This window comes from Chiloscyllium plagiosum, unplaced genomic scaffold (genome assembly GCF_037043375.1).
Source record: "Chiloscyllium plagiosum isolate Xiang-an unplaced genomic scaffold, Cpla_swu_hap1 HiC_scaffold_2, whole genome shotgun sequence".
In the NCBI taxonomy this organism is placed as follows: Eukaryota; Metazoa; Chordata; class Chondrichthyes; order Orectolobiformes; family Hemiscylliidae; genus Chiloscyllium; species Chiloscyllium plagiosum.
Genome location: NW_028270140.1, coordinates 114,560,575 through 114,581,759, shown reverse-complemented (window position 1 = coordinate 114,581,759; position 21,185 = coordinate 114,560,575). Strand labels below are relative to the sequence as shown.

At 41.7% G+C, this 21,185-nt stretch overlaps 1 protein-coding gene across 4 annotated transcripts in view; it reads right to left on the bottom strand.

Annotated features, from left to right (window-relative positions):
• The window catches only part of LOC122559054 (uncharacterized), a 174,684-nt gene that overhangs the window by 94,569 nt on the left and 58,930 nt on the right, over positions 1-21,185 (bottom strand). For all 4 annotated transcript variants that reach the window (XM_043708275.2, XM_043708265.2, XM_087999781.1 and 1 more), the window contains one exon: positions 19,685-19,854. In XM_043708275.2, coding sequence (XP_043564210.2) covers positions 19,685-19,854 — 170 coding nt within the window. The remainder of the gene's footprint in view (positions 1-19,684; positions 19,855-21,185) is intronic.

Here is a 21,185-nt window from a genome sequence, read left to right as displayed (position 1 = left end):
AGGATTTACCTATCACTAACACAATCACTGCGCCGGTAACGTCATTGCTAGCAACAGCACAGCTAACTCGTACTTAAATCAATTCAATTCAAATCCTAGGATTGTAATGTTCACATTGCTCATAACCAATACTCAGGTGACCTACGTGCTAGTTCCCTGGCCAATTTGCTCCTAACCTCTCACTGCCTTTCTCCCACTCCCGCCCTGCTTTTCGTATTTTCCTTTATTTCATGGAACCAGAAGTCAACATGTACGTGCACATCAATCCCTCCAAGCGGCTGCACATCGTTGAGAGAATACCATTCCCAGGATGTTGACAGGCAAATAGAGTGAGTTTAACAGCCCACTGCCATTCATGGCTGAATGTGGCAGGACATCAGTGCTGGATCTGATCCACTGATCCTACACACATAAGTGAATCAGATAAGTTTTTATGGCAATTGACAATGGTTACACTGTCACCATTTCATTAGCTTTTATTTCCACCAACTGGCATGCTGGAAACTGTAATTATCCAAAGCATTCGTCTGTCTCCCTGGATTATTAGTCTAGTGATGACAACATCACTCCCCCTAAGATGGACCTGATGTATCTTCTTTGGTTCCTTATCCTAAACAACACAAGACCAGGTGGGAAGGCAAGTGGTGAAGCTGGCACAAAGTATTGCTAAAGCGATACAGACAGGTTAAAGAAGTGAGCAAAAACTTGGCAAATAGAAAAATATGAGGTTATGCGCTTTGGCCGTGAGAACAGGGGCGGTGAATATTATTTAATTGGAGAAAAACTGCAGAAAGCTACTGGACAAAGGGATTTAGGAGTCCTCGTGGATAAATCTCAAAAAGCATTCAAGTTCTGTGGAAAATAGGGAAGGCGAATGAATGTTGGTCTTAATTTCAAAGGGAGCAGTGTATAAAAATAGGGAAGTCTTGTTAAAACTATATAAGCAACTCATTAGACCAGTACCGGAACACAGTGAACAGTTTTAGGTCTCTTATCTAAGACATATTTACATTGCAAGCAGTTCAGAGAAGGTTCACTCGGCTGACCCTGGGTACGAATGGATTCTTTCATGAGGGGATGTGACAGATTCAATGCAGATTTTGGCTTCAATTCCACTGACCAATCACACCTGATAATCAAGAATCTATCTACCTCTATTACCGCTAATCATACCGCTATTATGACCAAGGCTGAAGGAATGCTTTGTCACTTAAGCCGCACTATTCCTTAGATCACAAGATAAAATTAAAATATTTTTCCCAGTTACCAAACATGACCAATAAAATACTTATCTATATCAGGTATTAAACAAAAAGATTCATCAACCAGGTTTCTTAATATACACAATTATCAGCTTATTATCAAAACAAAATGTATTCAATGAAGATTTAGATTAGATTCCCCACAGTATGGAAACAGGCCCTTCGGCCCAACAAGTTCATACCAACCCTCCAAAGGGTAGCCCACTTAGACCCATTCCCCTATTCTATTATTACCCCTGACTAATACACCTAACACTATGGGCAATTTAGCATGGCCAATTCACCTGACCTGCACATCTTTTGACTGTGGGAGGAAATTGGAGCACTTGGAGGAAACCCATGCTAACATGGGGAGTATGTGCAAACTCCACATAGTCACCTGAGGCAGGAATCGAACCCGGGTTCCTGGAGCTGTGAAGCGGCAGTGCTAACCACTGAGCCACTATGCCACCTTATTTAAAACTTGGTTAACATACACAGTCATTTGAAATAAAAATGCTTATTTCCAAAGCGCACATGTAAACACACACACATTCTTCAGGAAAAGAAAAATAACATTCTCTGACTTTTTGATGAACAGAACAATTGGCCAATACATAATTCTGAAAGACAGAAGTAATAAAGCTTTAAATGTCCCCGAATTCTGACATGTGATCAAGTCATTAACCATGCACAGTTTTCTCTGAAATCTTACAGATACAGATTGCTCAGGAAATAAGTCTTGACTTTTTTTCAATCACTCTTCCAACAGAACAAACACTTTGAACTCAACAAGAGAGTTTTCTTTTCAGAAATGAGAGAGAGTTCAGATGAGCTGTTTGGTCTTAGCAGGCTTCCCTCCAGATAAAATAAACATCTCGACAGACCATCTTGCAAAATGTCCAGATTACAGAGGAGGAAGTGCTGGATCTCTTGAAACAGTTAAAGGTGGATAAATCCCCAGGACCTGATCAGGTGTACCCGAGAACTCTGTGGGAAGCTAGAGAAGTGATTGCTGGGTCTCTTGCTGAGATATTTGTATCATCGATAGTCATAGGTGAGGTGCCGGAAGACTGGAGGTTGGCAAACGTGGTGCCACTGTTTAAGAAGAGTGGTAAGGACAAGCCAGGAAACTATAGACCAGTGAACTGACCTCGGTGGTGGGCATGTTGTTGGAGGGAATCCTGAGGGACAGGATGTACATGTATTTGGAAAGGCAAGGACTGATTCGGGATAGTCAACATGGCTTTGTGCAGAGGAAATCATGTCTCACAAACTTGATTTGAATTTTTTCATGAAGTAACAAAGAAGATTGATGAGGGCAGAGCAGTAGATGTGATCTATATGGACTTCAGTAAGGCGTTCGACAAGGTTTCCATGGGAGACTAATTAGCAAGGTTAGATCTCATGGAATACAAGGAGAACTAGCCATTTGGATACAGAACTGGCTCAAAGGTAGAAGACAGAGGGTGGTGGTGGTGGTGGAGAGTTATTTTTCAGACTGGAGGCCTGTGACCAGTGGAGTGCCGCAAGGATTGGTGCTGGGTCCTCTACTTTTTGTCATTTACATAAATGATTTGGATGCGAGCATAAGAGGTACAGTTAGTAAGTTTGCAGATGACACCAAAATTGGAGGTGTAGTAGACAGTGAAGGGGGTTACCTCAGATTATTGACCAGATGGGCCAATGGGCTGAGAAGTGACAGATGGAGTTTAATTCAGATAAATGCGAGGGTCTGCATTTTGGGAAAGCAAATCTTAGCAGGACTTATACAGTTAATGGTAAGGTCCTAGGGAGTGTTGCTGAACAAAGAGACCTTGGAGTGCAGGTTCATAGCTCCTTGAAAGTGGAGTCGCAGGTAGATAGGATAGTGAAGGTGGTGTTTGGTATGCTTTCCTTTATTGGTCAGAGTTTTGAGTGCAGGAGTTGGGAGGTCATGTTGCGGCTGTACAGGACATTGGTTAGGCCACTGTTGGAATATTGCGTGCAATTCTGGTCTCCTTCCTATTGGAAAGATGTTGTGAAACTTGAAAGGGTTTCGAAAAGATTTACAAGGATGCTGCCAGGGTTGGAGGATTTGAGCTACAGGGAGACGTTGAACAGGCTGGGGCTGTTTTCCCTGGAGCGTCGGAGGCTGAGGGGTGACCTTATAGAGGTTTACAAAATTACGAGGGGCATGGATAGGAAAAAAAAGGCAAAGTCTTTTCCCTGGGGTCGGGGAGTCCAGAACTAGAGGGCATAGGTTCAGGGTGAGAGGGGAAAGATATAAAAGAGACCTAAGGGGCAACTTTTTCACACAGAGGGTGGTACTTGTATGGAATGAGCTGCCAGAGGATGTGGTGGAGGCTGGAACAATTGCAACATTTAAGAGGCATTTGGATGGGTATATGAATATGAAGGGTTTGGAGGGATATGGGCCGGGTGCTGGCAGGTGGGACTAGATTGGGTTGGGATATCTGGTCTGCATGGACGGGTTGGACCGAAGAGTCTGTTTCCATGCTGTACATCTCTACGACCAGGTCAGCTCACCCCCAGCATATGTCTGCCACAAAGTATCACCAGTGACATGATTTCCAGGAAATATTGTTCGAAAAAAAACTCTAGTGTCCACAGTAAACTTGCAATTATCTTTTTTCAAAGGCCATTCCATTTATTTTCCCAAAACTTGAAATAAATCAATTTTCCACAATCCTTCAAAACTTGAGTTCTCCAAGCAATATTAAATATAAAGCAGCTTTATAACACTGCATCAAAGAATTCAATATCCCACCTCCACCATTCTCAGGGGAAGAGAATTCCAAATATTCACAACACTCTGAGTAACTAAATTCCTCTTGACCTAAGTCTTAAATAGGAGACCCCTGATATAAAGCAGCGTCCCCAGTTTTAGTCTCCCCCACACGAATAAACATTCTTTCAACATCCAACATGTCAAGTCCCTCAAGATCACAAATGTTTTAATAAGTTCACCTCTTTATTCTTCTTAACTTCGATACAGGCCCAGCTTTTCCAACATTTTCTCATGTAATAACACCACAACATCCCCACTTCAGTTAATGAGTGAACTTTCTCTGACCTGTCTCTAACACATTTCAAACTTTCTTAAATAAGGAGACACAGTACTCCAGATTTGACCCCACCAATTTTCTATATAGTTTTGCAGTAGCAAAGCCTCCCTACATCTTTATTCACTTCTCCTTGCAAGAAACAACAACATTCCATTTGCCTTCCTAGTTACTTGCTGTATGGTTAAGATAACCTTTTGTGATTCATGTACAAGGACATCCAGGGTCCTGTTGCTCAGAGTGCTGCAATTACTATCCATTTAAGCAGTATATTGCCTTTCTATTCCATCTGTCAAGGTGGACAAGTTTATATTTTCCCACATTATACTCCATCTTGAAATCTTTTGTCCATTCACTTAACCTATCTATATCCTTCAGCAGACACAAGATTCCTCTTCACAATTCACTTTTCTACCTATCTTAGTGTCATCAGCCATTTTAACAACATGCATTTATTCCCTTCATCAAATCATTGATATAAGTTTTAAATAGTTGAGGCCCAAACATTTAGCCTTGTTGCATTCCACTCGTCACACGCTGCCAATATGGAAATGGACCATTTGTACCAATATCCTGCTTCCTATTTAGCAATGCAGTTCTCTATCCATTCTGGCGAAACTCAGCAGCTTTAGCAGCACCTGTGGAGGGAGAAACAGAATTAATGGTTCATGTCTGATATGACTTCCTCAGAAAAACTACAAATCACTAGGATGATCTATGCTGTGAGATGATGAGCTATCCTGTGAGGCATTGGCAACCCTGATCAGATCTTGATGAGAATTATGCAAACACATGAATGGGCCTAAGGCCAGCACATTCAATCCTGAAAAGTGCATAAGGCTACCCTCAGGTTATTCTGGGAATGTGAAGCTATTTCAAATACTTGAACACAAATAAAGCTCGCAGTTTCACGCTGTTATTATGAAGTAGCAATGTGAGTAGTGTTCAACACTAACAGGATGCTGCTGTGAAGCCAAAAAGACATTCTGCCTATTACACATAGCATGATGTATATTAGGGGGAGTAACAGGATTTCAATCCTGCAACAAGGAAGATGCGACAATATAATTCAAAGTCATTCGAGTATATGGTTTGGAGGAGGACTCACAACATTTCAGTTTGTTCCAGGAGAGAAGAGGAAACAGAAGGAAGATCCTTTTCAGATATTCAAGATCCTAAATGTCCTGATTTGGAGATGCCTGTGTTGGACTGGGGCGTACAAAGTCAAAAATCACACAACACCAAGTTATAGTCCAACAGGTTTAATTGGAAGCACACTAGCTTTCGGAGCGACGCTCCTTCACCACCTGAAGCGTCGCTCCGAAAGCTAGTGTGCGTCCAATTAAACCTGTTGGACTATTACCTGGTGTTGTGTGATTTTTAACCAAGATCCTAAAGGTTACTAATAACCTGAAACCTGGACATCTGCCCCCACCCTCCTTGCTGATCCCACTCCCCTGGGCAGCACCACCCCTCCCCCAGAGAGCTCCCCCTTCCCCCTTGCTGATCCCACTCCCCTGGACAACTCCCCCCTCCCCCTTTGCGGAACCCCCCCGGACAGCTCCCCCTTCCCCTCTTGCTGACCCCACTCCCCTGTACAGCTCTCCCCCTCCCCCTCTTGCTGACCCCACTCCCCTGGACAGCTCCCCCCTTGTTAATCCCACTCCCCTAAACTGCTCCCCCTCCCCTTGACAGTTTCCCCCCCTCCCCCTCTTGCTGATCCCGCTCCCCTGGACAGCTCCCCCCTCGCCCTCCTGCTGATCCCACTCCCCTGAACAGTTCCCTCCCCTTGATGACCCCATTCCCCTGGACAGCTCCCCTTCCCCCCTTGCTGATCCCACTCCCCTGAACAGTTCCCCCCCTTGCTGATCCCACTCCCCTGGACAGCACCCCCCCCTCCCCTCTTGCTCATCCCACTCCATAGACAGGAGATCGGTGAGGCCACCTTTTGACTACAATGTACTATTTTGGTCTGCTTGCTTTAGGATGTTGCGAAACTTGAAAGGGTTCAGAAAAGATTTACAAGGATGTTGCTAGGGCTGGAGGGTTTGAGCTATTGGGAGAGAATGAATAGGCTGGGGCTGTTTTACCTGAGCATCGAAGGCTCGGGGTGACCTGATAGAGGTTTATAAAATCATAAGGAGTATGGATGGGGTAAATAGGCAAGGTCTTTTCTCTGGGGTAGGTGCATCCAAAACTAAAGGGCATAGGTTTAGGGTGAGAGGGGAAATATTTAAAAGGGGTCTAAAAGGCAACGTTTTCATGCAGAGGGTGGTATGTGTATGAAATGAGGAAGTGGTGGAGGTTGGTACAATTGTAACATTTAAAAGGCATCTGAATGCGTATATGAATAGGAAGGGTTTAGATGGATATGGGCCAAATGTTAGCAAATGAGCAAATTTAGGATATCTGGTCAGCATGGAGAATTTGGACCGAAGGTTCTGTTTCTGTGCTGTATATCTCTATGACTCTCTGATTTTCCCCTGCTGATTCCATTCCCACTCTCTTCACTTACGCACATATATAAAACACACGTTTAGAAACATGAATTCTACCTTGTTTTGCTGCTGACATAAATTATGCTAACAAGACCGGATTCTGGTTAATCGCACACCTCACTCGGACATGAATTTGTTGGTCCATATTTCAGTGGAGTCTAAACTTAGCGGTGTCAAGATATACTGCTCTATACTTGTTAAAATTAACAAGCAGATAATATATATTCATTGAAGTCTTATATTTTGTAGGCTCAGAGGGACATTGTTGGGCTGAATCTTCCCATATTTTGGCTATGAAATGTTTGGAGAGTTTCGTAATAGTTTTGCAGCTTTCTTGTTGAATCATGCAGTCTCCGAGGTGGTACTGCTGACCAATGCCAGCTCATTCCAGCATTAGCACCATGGGATCAATAAGGTGCACACGGTCAAGGAGGAGAGATCCCATCTGGAGTGAGACACAGCGCGATAAGTATATAGTTTAGGGAAGTTGGAGACAACGTGGGAAGACAATGCAGACAGGAACAAGGTGCTTTTTGATTTCTATTTTTGGCTCATAGTTTGTCAAGTGTTTTTCCTTAAAGAAATGATAAATTTAAGTCTGGAATCAGGGGCCCAGCACAAAAGAATGACATCATAGGAAAACCATAAGCTCATTGGTTGGTGACAGCTACTAATCTGACTATATTTATACATACTTTCTGATTGAAAGTAAATAGGGGAAATATTTATAGGCCGCAAACTAAGTGACCCATATGAAACTTTTAAAAATCAAATAGAGAACAAATTAATAAAAATAGACAGGCATGACCAGGCAATGTGTTACAATTGCAGGATGTGGAATCTGGTGGATGCCATTGTGGTTCATTATGACCACATTTGCAGCAAGTATTGGTTGCTCGAGGAACTCTGGCTCAAAGTTGATAAGCTGGAGCCTTAGCTTCGAACTCTGCGACAAGTCAGGGAGGGGAAAGAATTATCTGGGCATTGTGTTTCAGGAGGCTCGGGGTGACCTGATAGAGGTTTATAAAATCATAAGGAGTATGGATGGGGTAAATAGGCAAGGTCTTTTCTCTGGGGTAGGTGCATCCAAAACTAAAGGGCATAGGTTTAGGGTGAGAGGGGAAATATTTAAAAGGGGTCTAAAAGGCAACGTTTTCATGCAGAGGGTGGTACGTGTATGAAATGAGGAAGTGGTGGAGGTTGGTACAATTGTAACATTTAAAAGGCATCTGAATGCGTATATGAATAGGAAGGGTTTAGATGGATATGGGCCAAATGTTAGCAAATGAGCAAATTTAGGATATCTGGTCAGCATGGAGAATTTGGACCGAAGGGTCTGTTTCTGTGCTGTATATCTCTATGACTCTCTGATTTTCCCCTGCTGATTCCATTCCCACTCTCTTCACTTACGCACATGATATATAAAACACACGTTTAGAAACATGAAACTTGGGTTAACTATCTCAGAGTTGATCAGTGGAGAGGAGGGTGTGACTACCAGTGAGGCAGGTAGAGAAATCCAAGAGGTAGTGCTGAAGGAGCCTCAATCCTTGACCTTTTTCTAACAGGTTTGAAATTCTTATTCCTTGTGTGGATGAGAATAAGGCCTGTATGGAGGATGAACCAACTGACCAAAGCATCATCATACAGGCAGCCATTCAAGAGGGGGGGGAAAGGAGAAATATAATTTGTAATCAGGGCTAGTATAGGCAGGGGAATTGACATTGTTCCCTGTGGCCAGGATCATGAGTCCTAAAAGCTGTATTGCCTACGTGGTGCCCAGGTTCAGGAAATCTCATCTGGGTTACAGAGGAACTTGGTGGGGGAGAACAAAAAGATCCAATTGTCATGATCACACAGGTACCAACAATATAGTAGAAAAGTGGAAACAGATTCTGCTGAGGGAATATGAACAGCTTGGGGTTAAATAGAAAATAGAACCAAAAAGATAATAAAAACTGAAAGAACTGCAGATGCTGCAAGTCAGAAACAAAAGAAATGGTTGGAAAAGCTCAGCAGGTCTGGCAGCATCTAGAGAGAGAGATCAAAGTTGATGTTTCAGGTCCAGTGACCCTTCCTCAGGACTGGATAATAAACTCTGGATTACTGCCTGAACCATGAGCTAATTGGCACAGAGTCAACAAGATTAAAGAGGTATTCGCATGGCTCAAAGACTGGTGTGAGAAAAATAGATTTGAACACACAGGACATTGGCACGAGTACTGGGGAAGGAGAGCGCTGTTCCAAAGGGATGGGCTCCACTTGAATCATGCTGGGACCAGAGTCCTGGTGAATCATATAACTGGGGTTGTGGCTATGGCTTTGAACTAAATAGTAGGGGGTAAGTTCAGCTGCATAGAAAATATGGAAAAAGTCAAATTTTGGGTGGGGCAGGGGGAGGCTCAACAGATGTTACTAAAATTTCCACAACAAATAATAGGGCAGAGAGTATAGAAAGGGTAAGGAATCTAACTTCAAGCACAGCAGATAAGGGGAAAAATATGAGAAGGGGGGGAAGTCAACACAGGACTGAAGGTGTGGTAGTTAAATGCATACAATATAAGAAACAAGGTTAAAATTAGATTGTGGGTATCAAAAAGATGGCTGCAAGAGGATCAGGGTTGGGAACAAAATATCCATGGAATCACATCCTATTAAAAGGACAGATGGATGGATACAGGGGATGGGGTCTCCTTGTTAGTAACAAACAAAATTAAATCAATAGCAAGAAGTGATATAGAACTGGAGGGTATAGAATCTGTGTGGGTAAAGTTGAGAGACTGCAAAGGGAAAAAGATGCCGATGAGATTTGTATCAGGAGATAGGAAAGACATGTAAGAAAGGCACTATTACAACAATCATGGGGACTTCAATGGGCAGGTGAACTGGGACAATCAGGTTGATACGAAAAGGAATGTGTGGAATGTCTATGAGACTTTTTTGGGAACAGCTTGTGGTAGAGCTCACTGAGGAACAAGCAATTCTGGATTTGGTGATGTGCAGTGAAACAGACTTGATTAGGGAGCTGAAGGTGAGGAATCTCTATGGGGCAGTGACGATATGCAGTGGAATTCACCTTGCTGTTTGAGAGGGAGAAACTAGAATGAGATGTAACAGTATTAAGGAAAGGAACTGAAAGGTTGATTGAAAAGGGAGCCGAACGTGGAAGGTGATGGAGCAGCAATGGCAGGAGTTTCTGGGGTTAATTCAGGAGGCACAGCAGAAATTCATGCCAAGAGAGAAGAAACATAATAAGCGGAAGATGAGGTAACCATGGCTGACAAGAGAAGTCAGAGGACAAAGGAGAGTGTAGATGCCTGCAATAAGAAGGCGCTGCTTGGGGGAGCTGAAATGTCTGAAGTGGATAAATCACATGGACCAGATGGACTACACCACAGAGTACTAAATGAGGTAGCTGAGGAGATTGTAGTGACATTGCTGATGATCTTGCAGGAATCACTGGAGTCAGGAAGGGTGCCAGAGGCCTGGAAAATGGCGAATGTAACACCCCTGTTTAAGGGCAAGAGGCAGAAGATGCGAAACTATAGGCCGGTTAGCCTGACCTCAGTCACTGGTTAAGATTTTAGAGTCCATTGTTAAATATGAGATTGCAGAGCACTTGGAAGTGACCCTAGGACTGAGTCACCATGACTTCATCAAGGGGAGTCAAACCTGAAAAGTCTATTGCAATTCTTTGAGGGGATAATAAGCAATTTAGGCAAAGAGAAGCCAGTGGGTGTGATCTATTTGGATTTCCAGACGGCCTTTGACAAGATGTCACACAGGAAACTGCTAAATAAGATTAGGGCTCATGGTGTTAGGGGCAGGGTCGTAGCAAAGCCAGAGGACTGGCTGACTGGCAGAAGGCAGAGAGTAGGAATAAAGACGTCATTTTCAGGATAGTAGCTGGTGATAAGTGGAGTTCTGCAGGCATTACTGTTGGAACCACAACAATTCACATTGTACATTAATGATCTGGACAAAGGAACGAAGGTCACTGTTGCTAAGTTTGCAGATAATACAAAGATACTGTTGAGGAAGTGGTGAGGCTGCCAAAGGACTTGGACAGGCTAGGAAAGTGGTCAACAAAATGGCAGACTGAATACAATGTGGGAAACTGAGAGGTTGTGCATGATGGTAGGAAGAATAGAAGTAGGGAAAGGTTTCCGAAATCTGAAGCATGAAATGAATTGTGAGTCCTGGTTCAGGGTTCTCTTAAGGTTAACAAGCAGGATCAGTTGGCAGTTGGGAAGGCAAATGCAGTTCAAGAGGGTGAAAATACAAGGGCAGAGACGTACAGGGGAACCTCGATTATGTGAATACCAATTATCCGAAAATCAGATTATCCAAAGGAGATCTTGAGATCCCGTGTTTTCCAGCAGTGATTGCATCTTTTGTTTACAGTGATTAAACAGGCACCGTCTCCGAATAACTGACCTCCCACCCTCTCTCTTCCCACACGTTTCCTGGAGTTCTACAGAGAGGTGTACCCTAACCCCACACCACCCCCCCCTCAACCTCCCCCCACCCCCCAGGAATAATCTCTCCAACTTTGTCCAGTACAGGGTAAACGTGGAACCTGTCAAAAATGTGCAGCTGTGGCTGTATCTGTGCGCTACTTGGAGACTTACCCCACAAAGGCAGCTGCAGCAGCAGGAGCAGCAGGCTTGTTGTTGGTGTCCAGTCCAGCTGCCCCGGAGAGGGGCTGGGGGTGGACGGGGGTCTCGTGCACTTTGTGCTGGGGTTGGACCTGATTGGGGGACAATGTTGAACCAGGTTGGGGCGGGGGGGAAACGGTTTCGACAGGTTCAGGAGGCAGAGACAGATCTGGAGCGGGTTTGGAGTGGGGGTGGATTGGGACCGGGTTAGGGAACAGGGGGTGGGGTTGGACCGGGCTGTGGGCAGCGGGCGGCAGTGTTGGGGGCAGGTGTCGCGCAATGTGTGTTGCTGCAGTCTCCTGAACCGGGAGAAGACTTTAAGACTCCAAGCCCTGGATGAAAGGCTCTAATCAATTTTCCGAATAATCGATTATCCAAAAGAAATAATGCTCACCCATCTCATTCGGATAATCGATTTTGTACTGTATTGCTGAGGCTGTATAAAGCCCTGGTCAGACCATATTTCGAATATTGTGAGCAGTTTTGGGCCCTGGATCTAAGGAAGGATTTACTGGCTTTGAGGGGGTCCAGAGGAGGTTTTCATGAATGATCCCTGAGATGAAGGGCTTGTTGTATGAGGAGTAGTTGAGGACACCTGGTCTGTAGTTGATGGAGATTAAAGGGATGAGGGGGGAATCTGATTGAAACTGACAGAATCCTGAGAGGCCTGGGTAAAAATGACATGGAGGAGATGTTTACAATAGTAGGAGAGACTAGGACTGAAGGGTACAGCCTCAGAGTGGAGGGACAATCCTTTAAAACTGAAATGAGGAGAAATTTCTTCAGCTAAAGGGTGGTTAATCTGTGGAACACATTGCTTTAGAGGGCTGTGGAGGCCAAGTCATTGAGTGTATTTAAGACAGAGATAGACAGGTTCTTGATTGAAAAGGGGATCAAGGATTACAGGGAAAAGATTGAAGAATGGTGTTGAGAAACATATCTGCCATGATTGAATGGTTGGTGGAGCAGATTCGCTGGGCTGAATAACCTAATTCTGCTCCAATATCTTATGGTCTATGGGTACCAGGCTGCAAGTCAGGAACTGACATTCAAAGTTTGCTGCTTGCCTGCCACTTTGAGGAGATGGTTGAGAAATGGATGTTGGCATCTCCGTTCGTAATCCAGTGCACACAAATCACATTATGGTTTTGGAAAATGTAAACGGTTTATTATAAAGAAAATCTAGGAACAAAAACACTGGATTGGACACCTGACAATGAAGGGGCCAGATTGTTGTAAAAATGTAACTGGTTTATTAACATGATGTTAGAGCAGGAAACCATCATTCTTACCCAGTCTGCCTATATGTGGCTGGTAAATATCGTCTGAAGTGACCTGCAAAGCTTGTTAGTTGTGTCAAACCTCAATCTGTGATTTAAAGAGCCCAGCACCAATAAACGGTAGCCTGAGGCTGAATGAGGAGAAATAGCTTTGCTTTGATGTACAGCAATGTTCTCAGCAATAGAAATTCTATCAATGAGAACCATTTGTCTTTGGTTAATACAAACAATAAAAATTAAGCAATTGTGCTAAACAAAAATCCATCAGATCTAGCAGAGAAACAATTGGTCTTCAGGCTACATGTCATGGCTTTCTACTTAACTGAAGAATAACACCAAATTAACTATGACTTTAGGTAACAAATGCCACTTTAGTTAACAAATGCTTAGTCAGCTCAAGCCTCATGATGACACTTTTGGAAGAACAGTTTAGTGCTGAGTTTCTGCTACACCAAAGCAGGACACATCTAGTTTTTAAATTGAACATGATTCTCTTCACATCAAGCACAATATTTTGACACTTATCATTTGTGTTTAAATATCAGGCAAAGGCTTGTGTTCACAAAGCTATTATTAACACAGGAAGTATTAACATGAATAAGTTTAAAGTAAGTCAAAAGAAAACTCAATTTAACTGAAGAAACAGTTTCCTGATTAGATTAGATTAGACTCCCTATAGTGTAGTAACAGGCCCTTCGGCCCAACCAGTCCACACTGACCCTCCGAAGAGTAACCCACCTAGACCCATTTCCCTCTGATTAATGCACCTAACACTAGGGGCAGTTTAACATGGCTAATTCACCCTGACCTGCACATCTTTGGATTGTGAGAGGAAACCGGAGCACCCAGAGGAAACCCACACAGACACGGGGAGAATGTGCACCCCTCAGCCTCAGACACTCCAGGGAAAACAGCCCCGGCCTATTCAGCCTCTCCCTATAGCTCAAACCCTCCAACTCTGGCAACATCCTCAAAAATCTTTTCTGAATGTTTTCAAGTTCAAGAAATCTTTTCTACAGAAGGGAGACCAGAACTGAACAGGAAATTTGAATCTTACATGCAAGTGAATCATTAATTGTTGACTTTCATGCACAAGCTCAAATGGATTGATGGTGGAAACATCTGGGGCAAGAGGACAAAACTTTAAAATCAGATCCAAATCATCTCGGCGCAATGAATAGTTCCACATGCAAGAAGTGGTAGAAATGTAGATGGCTCTCCTTAAAAAGTGCAGATGTTAGCTGAATTAATATTATCTTTGAGATTGGTAACATTTTCCCAGACAAGCATATTAAAAGGCAGAGAGGTTCCAAAAGTATAATTAATACTGTTATGAAAGAATCTAGAGGCATTTTAGTTGAGTAGTTGAACCTTCACTAAAATCCTCAGATCATAAAGTTAACCATATCAGAAATGTGAGCTTCTTTCAACAAATAAATCATTTGTTTCCAAAACCAAACACAAACTGCACCAACAATCTATTACCCAAGGCAATATTCAATTCTTTGTACAGTATTATGGTCGAGCATAATCAAAAAAATACACCAAAAGTTTTAATGGGTTTTAGAAAATCATTAAAATGTATTTTTTGCCTAACAGATACACTTGATTTTGGTATAACTCCAAAACTTAGTAACTACAAAATTTTACAAAGCCTTGCTACAGTTATTGATTTATTAAAAGAATAGCATAGATTAATTTTGACATTTGTGTTGATGGAATTTCTAATGTTACCACTGAGCCATCAAACAAAAGAATATAATCAAATGATTTCACTTGCAGCCTGACCCCATTTCCCAAACCAGCACATGGTACAGCAGTGACAACTGCAGAAGGCTCTCGATCACATCTGTCACACCAGATGAATTGCAAATATGGTGGGTGCAGTTGGCACCACTTGTGCTTGGAATCAAATTAGGACTTCTGGCTATAAGAAGTACAAAGTGAGAAAAGAAGATGGTGCTGTTTCTAAAAGGCATACCATGCCATATCTTTGTAATTTGCAGTGCTTCTTTCAATCCTGTTATTTCACAGCCACCAGCTCACAATAGTAACGGTATTTATGTCCATAAAGAAGCATTGGAAAGAAGACAGACCTGCTTTCTCTGGTATTTCTAATGAACTCAGGACATCCCAATTCCGTATTCTTGAACTGGATGGACCATTTCAAACCAGAAAATGCTGCAAAGTGTGCACCTAACACTCGAAAATAGCAACAAAATAAGTAACCAAATAATGTGTTTTTGGTGTTAATTGAGGGACAAATATTAGCCAGGATACCAGAATAAACGTTTTTCATTGAATAGTGCTGTGGTATATTTTACAACCACCTAAAATAGGGATGGAAACAGGATACAGACAGGACCTTAGTTTAACCTGTTACCACTCCTGCAATAGGGGACTGAAATGCCAATTTAGGTTGTTCAGGTCTTTGATCTAAGTTTGTACCAACAATCACCTCAGAGACAAGACTGTTAACAACTATGTCATTGGGTCAGAACTGTCATTATCAAAAACAAATTTCATGAATTTGTCCTGAAAATGTAAAAACAAAAAGACTGGTTTGAAATATATTCAAGGAACAAGTGGAATATAATTTAATTCACATTGTGTTGTAAGTAAGTTGGTCTGCCTACTTAAAGATGCCAAGTATGGACAAGTATATGTTCAGATACTTAATGGTGGAAAATTGCAACAGAGATTATTTTAACCATTTCAGAAATTAAATGCAGGTTTATGTATCTTTTAATACCACCCTCACCTCCATATGTATCTCAGTTTCAAACCAAATGTATGACTTGACAAGCAGAAAAATAAAGCAAGGAATGGGGAGATTGAAGTGAAGTTCCCATGAAAAGACTGAGAGGTTCCTATTATTTTAGCTTTTAGAATGGCTGCGAGTAGGGTCAGACCAGGTACTTGGTGAAGCCCTGACCTCGGAGCAGTTGTAAGAGTTGATAGAGAATAATTGGAGATAAATTGGGAATTGACATAATAGATTACATTCAGAACACTATGATGACAATAAACTGAAGACCTTTCATTAATAACTCTTCTACATGTTTTTCTTGGAGCACAGTGATTTGGGGAGAGATTTGACAGTGGTTCAGGGTTTAAATCCAGTAAATAAAGAGAAATTGGTTTCAATGGCTAAAAGGTTGATAATCAGAGGATTCAGAGTTAAGATGATTGGGAAGACAGCAAAGGCAAAATACAGAAAATCTGTTACATGCCAGCAAGAGAGAAAACAGGGAAAATATGTATCTGTTAGCCCCATACCACTAGGAGGGTATTAGAATCTAATATAAAGGATGTGATAAATGGACACTTTAAAAATGTTTTGCTCATTATTAACATGGACGTGCTAAAGGGAAATCCTGTTCAATGAACTTGTTGAAGTTTTCTGACAACATTACTGAAAAACTTAGTAAATAGAGTTGATGGAGATAGAATACTTGGATTTCCAGAAGGTAATAGGAGGTATTATACTGCCGTGGAATAAGGACTGGCTAACCCGCAGAAAACAGCAAGTGGGAAAAAATGGATCATTTTCTCCATGACTGGCTGTGACTATTGGGGGACTGCAAAATCACTACATTGCCCCAGCTGTTCACAGTATTAATCAACGATGTGGAGACCCAATGTAATATTTCCGAATTTGCAACCAGATGAAACTAAGTGAGAATGTATGTTGTGAGAAAGATGTAAAGCGATTTCAGGAGCATTGAACAGGCTTATTGACTGGATAAGACATGGCAGATGGATTGTAGTATGGAAAAATGCAAAGTTATTCACTTTGGAAAGAGAAAAAAATGCACAGATCATCTCTTAGATGGTAAGAGGTTGGAAAATGTATGTGTCTTTGTCGAGAGGTCACTGAAGGCTAACATGTATATGCAGTAAGCGACCAAAGAGTAATGGAACATTTTCATTCATTGCAAGAGTACTCAAATACTAACCAGAAGCTTGGTTAGATTGTACCTGGAGTACTGTGTGCAGTTTCGATAACCCTATCTCAGGAAGTCAGAAATCACGTGACACCAGGTTATAGTCTAACAGGTTTATTTGAAATCATTTGTTTTCGAAATGCTTTCAGGAGAAGTGGATGGAAATGCAGAAGTACAGAATTTGTAAGTAGAGAGATCATTGCAAGGCAATTCCGGGTAATTAAGTGTGTCAAAAGGTAGTACAAATGGAATGAGTGGAGTGTTGACTGGCTGAATAACAAGTCTTTGCAGGTGATCAGAAGTGTCAAACAATGTGAGTAAAGTGTCAGTAGCTGAATAACAAGGGATGACCCGTGATCCAATTAATTGAGGCAGAGAAATAATTACAAAAAATCAAAAATAAGATGGCACTACAGACAAACCAAATGGAAAAATGTGGTTGGTGTAAGAGTCACATGACAAAGGTCATCCTGAACTAACAAGTTATCTAAAACTGTACAAATTAATTCAGCCCACCACACTGTTCTGTTTGTAAAATCTTCTTTACTGTTGTTTTAACACCATTCACCTTGATAAATTACAATCTCTCTACTTTAATTAGTTTGTACAGTTTCACAATAGCTGTGCGCTTTCCTCACTGCCTTATGAAGGAGCAGCACTCTGAAAGCTTATGATGTCAAATGAACCTGTTGGAAAGGCAAGGACTGATTAGGGATAGTCAACATGGCTTTGTGCTTGGGAAATCATGTCTCACTAACTTGATAGAGTTTTTTGAAGAAGTAACAAAGGGAATTGATGAGGGCAGCATGGTGGTCATAATCTATACACACTTCCTCATGGTAGACTGCTTAGCGAGCTTTGTGTGCAATTCTGGTCTCCCTCCTACGGGAAGGATGTTGTGAGAGTTGAAAGTGTTCAGAAAAGATTTACAAGGATGTTGCCAGGGTTGGAGGATTTGAGCTATTGGGAGAGGCTGAATAGGCTGCAGCTGTTTTCCCTGGAGCATCGGAGGCTGAGGAGTGACCTTATAGAGGTTTATAAAATCACGAGGAACATGGATAGGGTATAAAGACAAAGTATTTTCCCTGGGGTGGGGAAGTCCAAAACTAGAGGGCATTGGTTTAGGGTGAGAGGGGAAAAATATAACAGGGATCTATGGGACAACATTTTCACGCAGAGGGTGGTGCGTGTATGGAATGGGCTGCCAGAGGAAGTGGTGGAGGCTGATACAATTACAACATTTAAAAGGCATCAGGATGGTTATATGAAAAGGAAGGGTTTAGAGGGATATGGGCCAAGTGCTGGCAAATGAGACTAGATTAATTTAGGACATCTGGTTGGCATGGACAGGTTGGACTGAAGAGTCTGTTTCCGTGCAGTACAACTCTATGGCTGTAATCTGGTGTCATGTGATTACTGACTCTGCCCACCACAGTCCAACACCAGCACCTTCACATCATATCTCAGGAAGGGTATTATTGCCAATGAGGAAATGCAATGAAAGTTCACCACACTGGTTCCTGGGATGGCAGGACTGGCCTTTGAGGAGCGATTGGACAAGCTGGGTCTGTAGTCTCTAGAGCTTTGAAGAATGAGAAGTGATTTCATTGAAACACTATAATTAAAAGGATAGACAAGGTAGGTTCAAATAAAATGCTTTCCCTGGCTTGGGAGATTAGAACCAGGGAACACAATTTAAAAATAAGTGGGATACCATTTCGGACTGAGACAAGAACTTTTTTAAACCCAGAATTGTGAGCCTTTATAATTATCTATCCAAGAGAGCTGCAGAAGCTCACTCTTTGAGTATTTTCCAAGTAGAGATTAATGGATTTCTGACTTCCAATAGGAATAATTTGGGTAAAGGGTTTCGAGATGCGCAATAAGCCATTTTGTATTAAACAGCAAGCAGGCCTGACGGGCTGAATAGCCTATTCCTGTTCCCATGCATCAAGTGGCTCAGGTTTGGAACACACTGCCTGCACAATGGTGGATACTGAATCAATAGGAGCCATCAAAAGAAAAGTAGATAAATATTTGAAAGAGAAAAATTGCTGGGATTATTTGGAAAAGCAGGGAAGGGTGAATTGGGCTGTTCTTCAAAAGAGCCAGTTCACGTTCAAGGAGCCAAATGGCCTCCAGCTGTGCGATAAATGGAATGACTGTGTTGTATCATTATAGAATCCACTTTGAGAGCAGGTTACCATGGAAACCCAGACCCTTAAAAAATTGTCTATGGCAATAATTTAACGCTTCCTTGATCCTTAAAGAGAGAACACCAGCAAGAGACCTCTGAGTATGCAAGGAAGCACCTGTAGCCAGACATCTACATTGCATGTGTCATCCTCTGTACAACAGAGTAGCTACACATACATTGACATGGACACTGATTACAGGATGGCCTCCACCATCCCATGTCTCAGTGAAGGAAGCAGCAGAGATCACCAGCAAACACTCTCCTAACAGAAATGTCAGGACTATTGGCCTGCCGATTTGCAGAACCCAAGAGCTGAATATTTGTCATTGCATTTCTTAGTTTCAATTTAATACAGTTAACATTAATAAGATGCCAACCTGCTGCTGGTGCTTAAAAGCTACAAATCCCACATCAAGTTTTGCTTTGGTGTCATAATTAGCATTAAAAAAAAGGAAGATTTTATTGGGAAAACTATGGCTTGATATGTCCTACAAATCCCCAAGTTGTGCGTGAAAACACATTTAACAAAAGAAGAAATTTAACTGGACACAGGCAGTTCTGCTTTAACGCATCTTTCGTTAACACAAATTGGCTGTAACACGAATGGCTGAATAGGGAACATTTTTTCAAAAATATGAACTTTTAAAGTAGGTGTTGGCTATAATGCGATTACGTCACCAATATTTTGAAAATATTTGTATCACAAGATTTTCGTAAAGCACAGGGTTGCACAGTAATGCAATTATCATGTAATCACAGAACTACCTGTATTCTACAAAGGCAATTGTCTGTACTTACCCAAACATCTGCATGACAAAGCCTGGGCTGCAAAATCCACATTGACTTCCATTGTAATCAGCCAGTCGCTGTTGTATGGGGTGTAAACCCTTCTTCATAGACCCCAGTGCCTCTATTGTTACAACCTGATGGTTCTTCAATGAAAGGAGGGAGCCAATTGGAAACAAACACTGAAAAAAAATCAAAACATATGGTACAATACTACCTTCAGATATGACAAGATATAATATTTATTTTATATATTCAATAAGATGAGGAAATTAAAATCAAGTCTGAAAGCCATCAAAGCATTGTGTATGTCTATCCAATAAAGTTATTTGATGATTTGAGAGTTTCTGAGTTGGTGCATTAGCATTAAGGCAATTTTAACTTCAGCAACAGATGCTCACTATAATGAAAATGGAACATACTGGAAATATTCGGGATATAACCCCAGCTGATGGCGATATTGGACAACTCAGACCTGAGTAAATCCTGGCTTGATAGACCTTAAGTTCTCCTTTTGCCGTTTGATATCATGTTGGTCAGTCACTGAACATTTTCACATGAGACCATCAATGTTCTTTCCACAGAGAAATAAGAACAAAAGAAATGGGACCAGGATAGGATATGGAGCCCCTCAAGTCCTGCCCTTATGTCAGATAATGGCTGATCTGCCTCAGTCCTCAGCTGCTTGATGTTTCATAAATCCATTACCTCCTCTTCAAATACTTTCTGTGATCTAACTGCCAAAACTCTTTGGAGTAGAGAAAGACAGAAATAAATTTCTTTGCACCACAGTTTTAAATGAAAAATACCCTTATTCTGCAACTATGACTCCTAATTCAAGATTCCCCTCATAATGGAAAGCATCTTTTCAACATCTACCCTGTCAAGCCCCCTCAAATCTTGCATGCTTAAATTTATTACAGATGTTTATTACACAGTAAAGCCATAAAAATCTACACAAGACAATTTAAACATCTTAACATATACAGCAAAATTCAATCCTTCTCCCTGCAATATCCTTTACAGTTACTCAATCCCAGTGAAGTACCACTGCTTTCCTCATTAGATTCTTATTTAGAACGTAAGAATTAAGAACCACAAGCAGGAGCAAGCAATTCAGCCCCTCCAGCCTGCTCCACCATTTAATACATCATGGCTGATCTCAAATCAGCCTCATACTCACACTTCTCTGTCCACTCCCCATAAGCCTTTAACCCGTTACTAATTAAAAATCTTGTCTATCTCCTCCTTAAATTTATTCGATATCTTAGCATCCACCACAATCTGAGGCAATGAATTCCACAGACTCATGACCGTTTAAGAGAAGTACTAAATCTGCCACTCCTCAATCTAAAACTGTGACTACTCATTCTAGTTTACCTCAGAAGGGGAATCATCTACTTTGTTAATCCTTTTAGCATCTCATAACTGACCTCAATTAGACCTTCTCTCAGCTTTCTAAACTCTTACAATTATAGGCCTAAAGTGCACAATCTCTCCTCATCAGATAAGC